Below are 10,447 nucleotides of genomic sequence, written 5' to 3'. Positions count from 1 at the left end.
GAAGAATAATTCCTCTGTAACTTAGGGATAGGTGGGAGGTTGGTATAATGGTTAAGGTTTCTATCTTACAGACACAATGTTCATGGTTTGATTCACACATGGGGTAATTGGCTAGGCTCAAAATGGCTCATAAGGGCAGTTAGCCTAGTACTAATCTATGAACCTATGATAAGAGAGACAAAAATATGTTTACTGTCTTGCAAGGCTTTGCCTTTTTCTTAAAGAAACTTAAACAAGTCTGTAGTAGCAGTCCCAAAAGGATGTTTATTATCCAAAGGAGCATCCAGCAACTTGGTCTTAATGTCCACAGAAAGAGACTGGTGATCCAGCCAAGAATAACACCTCATGATGGTCACAAAAGCTGCAGCCCAAGAAGAGGCATCAGAAGCATTATAGCTACACTTAATAGAGTGGTGACCCATTTGAGAAGCAGAAGTTAAAACAGGTAAGGCAGAGGATTTGTGATCAGAATCAGGGAGGGCAGAGATAACCTGACAAGCCTGAGTAATCAAGGCCAAAGCATACCTGGTCATGTGAGTCTGGTAATAAATATCCCTAAAGGCCAAAGTAGATATAGTATAAACTTTCTTGCCAATCTTCTCCATTCCCCTACTATCCTTAACAGAAGGCAAAAGTTTGGAAGAGGGCAAAAGTCTAGAAGGTTTTTCAGAAGAGACCGACACCACAGCAGTATCAGCAGAAGGGCATGTAAACTAAAACAGACAATCTTCAGGAACCTTATAGAACCTGTCAGATTTCTGAGGAGCAGGAGACTGAGAATCAGGAGACTTGGCAGCAGTGAAAGTATCTACAAGGTAGTCAGCACAGGAGGAACTGCCGATGGTTTGGGAGTATCCACCTGTAGTAACACAGGAGGAACTGCTGATGGTTTATGAGTATCCACCTCTAGTAACACAGGAGGAACTGCCGATGGTTTGGGAGTATCCACCTGTAGTAACAGAGGAGGAACTTCCGATGGTTTGGGAGGATACACCTGCAGTAACACAGGAGGAACTGCCGATGGTTTACGAGTATCCACCTGTAGTAACACAGGGGGAACTGCCGATGGTTTACAAGTATCCACCTGTAGTAACACAGGAGGAACTGCCGACGGTTTGGGAGTATCCACCTGTAGTAATACAGGAGGAACTGTCGATGGTTTGGGAGTATCCACCTGTAGTAACACAGGAGGAACTGCCAATGGTTTGGGAGTATCCACCTGTAGTAACACAGGAGGAACTGCTGATGGTTTGGGAATATCCACCTGTAGTAACACAGGAGGAACTGCCAATGGTTTAGGAGTAGCCACCTGTAGTAACACTGGAGGAACTGCCAATGGTTTAGGAGTATCCACCTGTAGTAACACTGGAGGAACTGCAGATGGTTTAGGAGTATCCACCTGTAGTAACACTGGAGGAACTGCCAATGGTTTAGGAGTAGCCACCTGTAGTAACACTGGAGGAACTGCCGATGGTTTAGGAGTATCCACCTGTAGTAACACTGGAGGAACTGCCGATGGTTTAGGAGTATCCACCTGTAGTAACACTGGAGGAACTGACAATGGTTTGGGAGTATCCACCTGTAGTAACACTGGAGGAACTGCAGATGGTTTAGGAGTATCCACCTGTAGTAACACCGGAGGAACTGCCGATGGATTAGGAGTATCCACCTGTAGTAACACTGGAGGAACTGCTGATTGGTTTGGGAGTATCCACCTGTAGTAACACAGGAGGAACTGCCGATTGTTTGGGGAGTATCCACCTGTAGTAACACTGGAGGAACTGCTGCTGGTTTAGGAGTATCCACCTGTAGTAACACAGGAGGAACTGCCGATGGTTTAGGAGTATACACCAGTAGTAACACTGGAGGAACTGCTGATGGTTTAGGAGTATACACCTGTAGTAACACAGGAGGAACTACCAATGGTTTAGGAGTATCCACCTGAAGCAGCTCATAATATATTTACTGAATATCTGACACTTGAGAAAATCCCACTTAAAGAATTCTATCATACTAGCAATTGTGCCCGCAGAGGACAATTCCTCAAAAGGAGACTTAATGTTAACAGACTTCTCATCATCAGAACCATAAGCTAATGGTGAAGACATCTGTGAAGAATAGGACAAAGACCCCTCACCAGAAAGGGAATCCTCATCTGAGGAATCTGGTTCCCTAAACTGTTTAGAAGGGGTAGAGGTCCAAGGAGGAGTGGGTACTGAAACCCCTTGTGGTGGCTTTAGGGCCATTAAGGCATAGAACACTCCCTGAGTAAACTCCTATTATTCCCTTTCAGAATCCACAGGACAGACTAAAACATGCTTCAGTTTTTGTCTTTGCTTAGATGAGACATCATCTTTAACAAATACCAGACGGTCTCTCCCATGGCGAGATGCGAGAACAGAACCCAGAACTTCCTCCCTAGCCAATATCTGCAGAATCCTTCTAGGAACCTCCAAGATAATCAACCAGTGTTCCCCTTCAGTGTCCTGAGTAGACATCTGCAAAGTCTCAGAGGATGTATGAAAAGAAGGATCTATGCCCGCTTCTGACAGGGGTGCAGCAGAGGAATCCGATGTAAATACTGAACAACCAGCAGAGCTATCACCTGCTTCTAGAGGGACACCTGTTGGAGGCTGGATAGCTAAATAATCTGGCCGAGACTTCTTGACCTTTTTCTTCTTACCTAGTGGGAGTGCCTTGGGGTTAAAGTATTCCTAAGTCTAAGCCATTGGTTTTCCAGATAAATAGCCAGGGAAGACAAATGGCTTCTTAGTGGCTTAGGCACAAATGGCTTACAGATACTACAAGAGGTATGGTCATGGGAGTTGCCCAAACAAAAAAGACACTGTTCATGATGATACTTATGGGGACTCTGCCTCATGCATTAACATTTTCTCCTCTTGGATGACATGAACTCTAGGTAGTGATAACAATATAAGGCCAGGAAAGTAAATTTAAAAATAAAAATAAAAATAACCCCAATGGGGCACTTATCTGGTGTTGCTAAAAACTCAGTACAGCAACAAAATGTTCAAAACAACTGACACTAGCGGCATTCAAACTGGCGGCAAAAGACATTCTGGGTAGTTACATCTGTACATCCCTTTTATGCCCTAAGTTCTGTGTGGGGAGCATAAATGTGACATATGGCGTAAACAATATCTCTTTTAAGTTAATCTATACTGGCCAAGCGACGAGCTGCCCATGGCAGGACATCTCTTCTTTAAGGAATATTGCAACAGTGACATAGAAGGACATCATATCTTTCCTGAATAACCATCAAGTTTATGCTGTGTTTGATTTACAAATGAAATGTTATTATTAGAAATGCAAATGAATATTTGTCTTGCAGGAAAGACTACTACAGTCAAATGTACTGCATTTCTGTAGCCTCTCAGCATTAAAAATATGTATTGTTTCCAAGGTACTCATTTCATGAAGGATATTGCCATGGCTTTATCAGTTTTAGGCTTGTAGCCAAACTTATGTTTCAGGTTTTTAGTCAGATGAGAAGCTATTGAATGGCTGCCCAGAATCAGTTTTAATAGTCTGTGGGATTTCCCTGCATGACTAATTCAATTGCTACACACATCTGACATAAACAGTGTGAACAGAAAGCCGCAGTTCACATGACATCTGTACCTTGGAATGAGATGAATTATCTGAGATACCTTAGTCTTGGGATTAATATTCAAGGCAGCTAATCACACTTTAGATTTTATATTTACAAGTGTTGATTTGCACTTCTGCATGCTCCCATGGCACTCCATATATATCAAATATCTTGTCTGATACCAGGAGAGGACTTAAAATGTAGCAAATTAGTTGTTTGGCAATGGAAAAAATTGTAGCTGCTAAAAACTGCAGATTACAGCACCGACATCAAATAGTAAAAGTAGATTTTCTGCTGTGTGTACTGGACTATACAAATCTATACTGTCTTCTGACCACACTGTGGTCTCCTTTGGTAGAGGTGCTATTTGCACAGGAAGTTACATTTTCATGCATACTTGTGTGGTACAGTACAGTGTGACTTATCTTAGACTTAGTTAACTAATCTATTACTGGAAATCACAGCTACTGTCACAATGATATCTAAGTCTATGTTATATCTAAATGAGATGTGTCAACTATTTCAACTGATATGGTTATCACGGAAAAGTAGCTGGAAGTCTGTTACCTTTCATTAAATAATTATCAACAAACAGTACTGTAATGCCACTTTTACAGTTTTCATAGGTTCATAGGTTAGTACTAGGCTATCGCTCCTAGGGCCTATACAAGCCTAGCCATAACAATTTCCTGGATATTTCTTCCCACAATATTTACTTCCCTGGACCCCTGTCTAGCAAGGTGACTGACGTGATCCCTGGGGTGAATTTCCTATCTCCCATCCAATCGTCAAGGTTTCTTTTGAAGAGGGCCAAGGAGGCACTCTGCTTGACATGTATGGGCAGTCTATTCCAGAGTATGGAGAGTCTCTGGGTCAGGAACCTATCCCTCCAGCATGTTTTGTTCATTGTGATGACAAGGTTTAGATCCCTGGAGCATGTGGCTCTGAGGGATTGGGATTTCTTTAAGTGGAGCATGTCCAACAGCTCAGGGTTTGACATGGCCTTGTATGTTAAGCAGAGATTGCCTCTGCGTAGACGATATGCTACAGAGTATAGCTGGAGTTTTTTTAGATGGTCAGCATAGGGCATCTGCTTTAGGCCAGTGATTCTTTTTGCGAGGTATTTCTGCGGCCTTTCCAGCTGTTGCAGATGTCTTGTGAGGTGCATACCAAATGGGGCATTGTACTCTATAATGGGTCTAATGAGGGATGAGTACATGGGACAATTACCTCCTTTTTTCTGGATGAAAAGCCCTTAGTGAGGAGGTGTGTCACCTAGAAGGATTTCCTGACTGTTGTGGCAATGTGGTTATCGAAGGTGAGACCACTGTCCACCTGTGTCCCTAAGTCTCTTGTCACACTTTCAGTGTTTAGTGTACTGCCACCTATGTGGTAATTCATGAGTACATGTTTTTCCCAAAGGGGATAACTATACATTTCTTGGCATTAAGCTTGAGCTCATGGCTTTGGCACCAAGCATCTGTTTCTGTAAGGCTCTTTTGTAGAATATCCACATCATTTGGGGATTCAGTAATGGCTCCCAGTTTGCAGTCATCTGCAAACTTTGTTAGCCAGAGTCCCTTAGTGTTGGCCTGTACTTCAGAGAAGTAGATGCCAAACAACAGCGGTCCTAGGACTGAACCCTGAGGTACTCCACTTGTCACTTGTCTGGATTTGGAGTCGGCTACTCACTGACAGCTATCTTTAATGCAAAACTGTTTAACTTTCTGCAATTCCCTGTCTTTCTCACTTTCTCCTTCAGTCTGTTCTAATATGAAGCGACGTAGGAGTTGAAAACGCGATTTCAAAACCAGTACAGATCCACAGCAGAACCACAAATGTCACCCAAATTACTTTATTAAACATTGAAAAATAAATAAATAAATAAGCGCTTTTGTCCTGAATCTTCAAAAGATTCATCCATACAAGGTTCGGGGATGCCTGCACGCCAGGCAAAAATCACTTCTCAGAACTCTGTATGACGCCAAGTAAAGACAGGGGGCTTAGAGGTGATCAACATAGGACATTGTGTTTACTCCCTTGTATTTACTCCCTTTATTCTTTTTATAAGGAACCTTTGTGGATGTTCTAGTTGCTACACGTGTCTGGTCAGGTACATACTGAGGGGGGCATTATACCGTATGATGGTCCTGATGAAGGCCAGGTACAGTGGTACAATGACTTCTCTGGACCGAGATTCCAAGTCCTTACTTATAGTTGAGCAACATAGAAAGCCTTTCTTATTAACTTGGACACTTGTTGGTCAAAGGCTAGGTTACTATCTACATGAGTTCCCAGATCCCTGACTGATTGATCAACGTTTAGGGGTGTTTTATTGATGACATACTTACCTGGGGTGGCCAACTTCCCAAAAGGTACTATAATACATTTCTTGGCATTGAGTTTTAGACCATGGATTTGGTACCAAGTGTTTGTCTGTATTAGATCTTCCTGAAGGGTATTCTTGTCTTGGGGGGGATTCAATGGCTGCTCTCAATTTGCAAACATCTGTGAATTTGGTCAGCCAGAGGACTTTGACATTGGCTTTGACCTCAGAGTAGTAGATGCTAAAGAGACGTGGGACCAGCACAGAGGCCTGATGGACTTCGCTGGTGACTAACCTCTTGGTGGAGGTGACTTCACCAATCCTAATTTCTTTGGTCCCATCAGTGAGCCAGGTAGCTATTCAACATGCTATAAAGGGGTTAATGCCTAGTTCCTTAAGTTCATTAACAATGCTCAAGTGTGGTATTATATCAAATGCTTTAGCCAGATGTAGGTAGGCAGTAAGCACCACGTTCCCCTCATCCATTGCCTTAGTGACCTTTTCTCTAAGAAGTCCATCAATTTCACTAAGCTTGACCTTCCTTTGACAAAGCCAGGCTGGGATGGATCCAGTGTCTGGAGGTCTCCTATGTCCTTGTTGATAATCTTCATGATAATTCTTTCCATGACTTTGAAAATAAGACTAGTCAGACTAATGAGTCTGAAGTTTCCATGATCAGTTGAATGTCCTGCCTAATGAAGGTAGATGACCATAACAGTTGTCCATGCTCATGGCTCAAAGCCTGTTTTATGACTGTAGTTGAATAGGGACTCCAGGGGTCCTGTTAAGTCATATTTTAGAATGTTCAAGAGGCACCCCAGGATGTTATCAGGACCCATTGAGACTTTTTCCTTTGCCTTAGTGAGCGCAGCCAGGAGAAGCACCCTAGTTATAGATGGAGGTATTATGTTTGAGAGAGGATGGCACAGTGGTGCAGTGGTAGCGTTGTTGTCTAACAGCAAGAGGTTCTCCAGTTCAATTCTTGTCTGGAGTTCATTCTGTGTGAAGTCTGCATTTTCTCCCTGTGTTTGTGTGGGTTTTCTCTTGGTACTCTGGTTTCCTCCCACATTACAAAGACATGCATCTGGAGCACTTCTCCCCAGACCTCTGTTGAAAATTGGCTTAGTTCCAAGTCGGACTTTCCGAGTAAATAAATATTTTTGGGGGGTAAAGCTGGAATTGAATTTGCCTCTAACAAGTTTGGTATCTCACCAAGCTTGGTGAATGTGACACCATTAACCACTAGTTCAGCACATTGTTGTGTGCTGCACTCGAGGTCTCTGACATTGCTGAAGAAGGCCTTATGGTTAACTTTCACCTGGAAGGCTATCCTAATCTCAGTGTTGCCTTTGTTTGACCTAATTATCTCTCTTAGTTGCCTATTTAGTTTGATGAGATAGTTTTTATCTTTATGGGAATTGCCCTTTCCTGAATTTTACCAGAATATTTTTCCTTTTGTTGTATATCCTGTCTAATTTGGGATGCCACCAGGGCAGTTTGTTTCAGGAACTAGTTCTTGGCTTATTTCTGGTAGGTACAGTAGCCTCTATGCAGCTATTAACATGGCTGTACAGAATTTCTGAGAGCAATTCAGCAGAGGCTTCTGTGTTCTTGAAGTTTGGAGGGACATTGAATTTTGACAAACCTTCACTTAATAAAAGGTAGTTTGTCTTAGAATAGTTCTTAACTGTTACTGGTTTTAATGGAGTTAATGAGTTTATTTTGAATTTGAAAGGAGACAGCTTTATGTCTGTTGTCCACAGAGGTACCTCACTAAAAGAATACAGTGTGTAATTAATGAGCTTCTTGGGACATGGAGGGTAACCTATAGCAGGCAAGAATATGGTATGGAATTTTGTTTATGGTGATCTGCACATGGAGGAATCCAGCATGTCATCCTGTTTGACCACCTAGAAGTACGCTTGTTTTGTTTGTGTCTTTCGGCTTTTCCCGGTTAGGGGTCGCCACAGCGGAACTCCGGTCTGCTAATGATTGGCAGTAGATTTTTTACGTGTTGAGTTGCCGACCCTGAACACAACCTTCAACGAAGTTACGCCCATTCACGCATGTCTCCACACAGAAGACACTCTAGCTGAGAATTGAACAGGACAACGTCTTACTGTGAGGTGACAACGCTACCGCACTACCACCACCGCAGTTTGTTACTGATGTATATCAGGCCACCTCCACCTTTAGCCCTTGTCTATATAGATAGTGGGCTAAACGTGTGGAAGAGACTAAAACCTTGCACTGACAGGTTACTCTCTGCCACTTTAAACTGTGTCTCTGTAACTGCGCTGATGTCTGTATTCCAGAATGTGAGGAGGGCTCGTGTAGTTTTTTATTTAGGGTCCTGGCACTGAGCAGTAACACCTTGAGGGTCAGTTGATTTGATTTTGCTATGTTGGTATGTTTGTCAATTTGGCATTCCCTAAAAAAGGCACTATGGGGGTGGATAAAGTTTTATCCAGCATTCAAAAGCCTATAGGGGACAGATGCAGGCCATTCTTTGCAAAGCAACATGGCCTGCTAACCATGAACTCCTAAGCCAACAAATATTGGATCTCTTTAGAATTACACCAGAAAGACAGCCTCATCTTTTGCTCATATCATGGCATCATCCTCAGTGATGGTAATATGCTGCTCAGTGCACTGTGACATCATCCTCAGTGATACATTGTATCATTGTATCATCCTTAGTGATGGTAATATGCTGCTCAGTGCACTGTGATATCATCCTCAGTGATACATTGTATCATTGTATCATCCTTAGTGATGGTAATATGCTGCTCAATGCACTGTGGCATCATCCTCTGTGATACATTGTACCATTGTATTATTGTATCATCCTCAGTGATGGTAGTATGCTGCTCAGTGCACTGTGACATCATCCTCAGTGATACATTGTATCATTGTATCATCCTCAGTGATGGTAATATGCTGCTCAGTGCACTGTTTCATCATCCTCAGTGATACATTGTATCATTGTATCATCCTTAGTGATGGTAATATGCTGCTCAGTGCACTGTGACATCATCCTCAGTGATACATTCTATCATTGTATCATCCTTAGTGATGGTAATATGCTGCTCAATGCACTGTGGCATCATCCTCTGTGATACATTGTACCATTGTATTATTGTATCATCCTCAGTAATGGTAGTATGCTGCTCAGTGCACTGTGACATCATCCTCAGTGATACATTGTATCATTGTATCATCCTTAGTGATGGTAATATGCTGCTCAATGCACTGTGGCATCATCCTCTGTGATACATTGTATCATTGTATTATTGCATCATCCTCAGTGATGGTAATATGCTGCTCAGTGCACTGTGACATCATCCTCAGTGATACATTGTATCATTGTATCATCCTTAGTTTTCTTATTTACATCACTTGTGCATTGTTTGATCTATATATATACTTGTTTCTACTATATTTTTGACTATCCACATTATATAGCCAATGGGATGCTTTATGGTTCCGTTGGCATTTAATTATGCTTGACACTAATGCCCTTATGCTGTGGCTTTGTTCATAAATTTGGTGAGCATGTTTTTTGACAAGCCCCTGCTCGTTGATATGAGACCCACTGGTTGTGACTGAATACTGAAGGAATATTATATGTTGATACCTATCTAGTATTACCGGGACCTGTTGGTGATCGTGCTCCTGATCACTATAACATTTTGCATGATGTGTATTTGGAGCGTTAGATTGGAGGTTTGAGTTTTTACTCTCTCCTATGCTTTGTTTGAGTGTGGCAATCCTTTTTATCGCCACAAGAGTGGCGTTTTCTTATTTACATCACTTATACATTGTTTGATCTATACATGTACTTGAGGATGTTAATAAAGGCGCTATTTATGCTCTATTGATTATAATAGCGTTTTTCTATTTCTATACAGAATAAGGTATAATGAAGAAACCATGGCATATATATATATTAAGAATGATACATCATGGTTTGATTTCATCGTGCTGCTATGACCTTATATAGATAAGATAGGAATTCTTTTATTCTATCTTATAAATTCATGGAATGTTTGTCTTTTATTGTTTTCATCATGCTAGGTAGCAGATGCTAAGATGAATACTTGCTAATGAATATATAGGATTGTTATAGAAACTAGAAGCTCAGAAACGCACCAAGTTCAATGGTAATTCTTCACAGCGCATGATATGTTTAAGGCTGAGTGAGACATAAATTATTTCCTAATTTGTATGTTATGTTTTTATATGCTGCTATTCTTTCTTAAGGTTGCTTGCCTTTTACGAAATTAACATGATTATATAATAAGAAACGGGATAATTAATAACTGCTTTTGGTTCACCTACGATAATAACCTTATATAGTTTAGTTCATTTAAAACAGTATGACATATATTATTTGGCTTCTGCCTTAGCGCATTCATATACTTTTGCAAAATGTGGATCTGATGCAATTCTTGGATGCTAAGAGGTTTTTGCCTAGGTAATTACTATTGTTTTTACATGATGTGATA

The 10,447-nt window shown here is 41.4% G+C and overlaps 1 protein-coding gene across 1 annotated transcript; it reads right to left on the bottom strand.

Annotated features, from left to right (window-relative positions):
* Positions 1-808: 808 nt before the first annotated feature.
* Positions 809-10,121, bottom strand: LOC122815243 (leucine-rich repeat extensin-like protein 1). Its single transcript, XM_044087582.1, has 4 exons — positions 10,092-10,121; positions 1,762-1,941; positions 1,400-1,669; positions 809-1,354 (listed from the first exon to the last, which is right to left on the bottom strand). Exons 1-4 carry the CDS (start codon positions 10,119-10,121, stop codon positions 809-811), a joined length of 1,026 nt encoding a protein of 341 aa, XP_043943517.1.
* Between the last annotated feature and the right edge of the window lie 326 nt (positions 10,122-10,447).

The sequence above is a fragment of the Protopterus annectens genome, chromosome 1.part1 (assembly GCF_019279795.1).
Source record: "Protopterus annectens isolate FY-2018-M chromosome 1.part1, PAN1.0, whole genome shotgun sequence".
Lineage (NCBI taxonomy): Eukaryota > Metazoa > Chordata > Ceratodontiformes > Protopteridae > Protopterus > Protopterus annectens.
The sequence above is the reverse complement of the archived record's forward strand: the minus strand, read 5'-3'. Positions and strand labels throughout refer to the sequence as shown.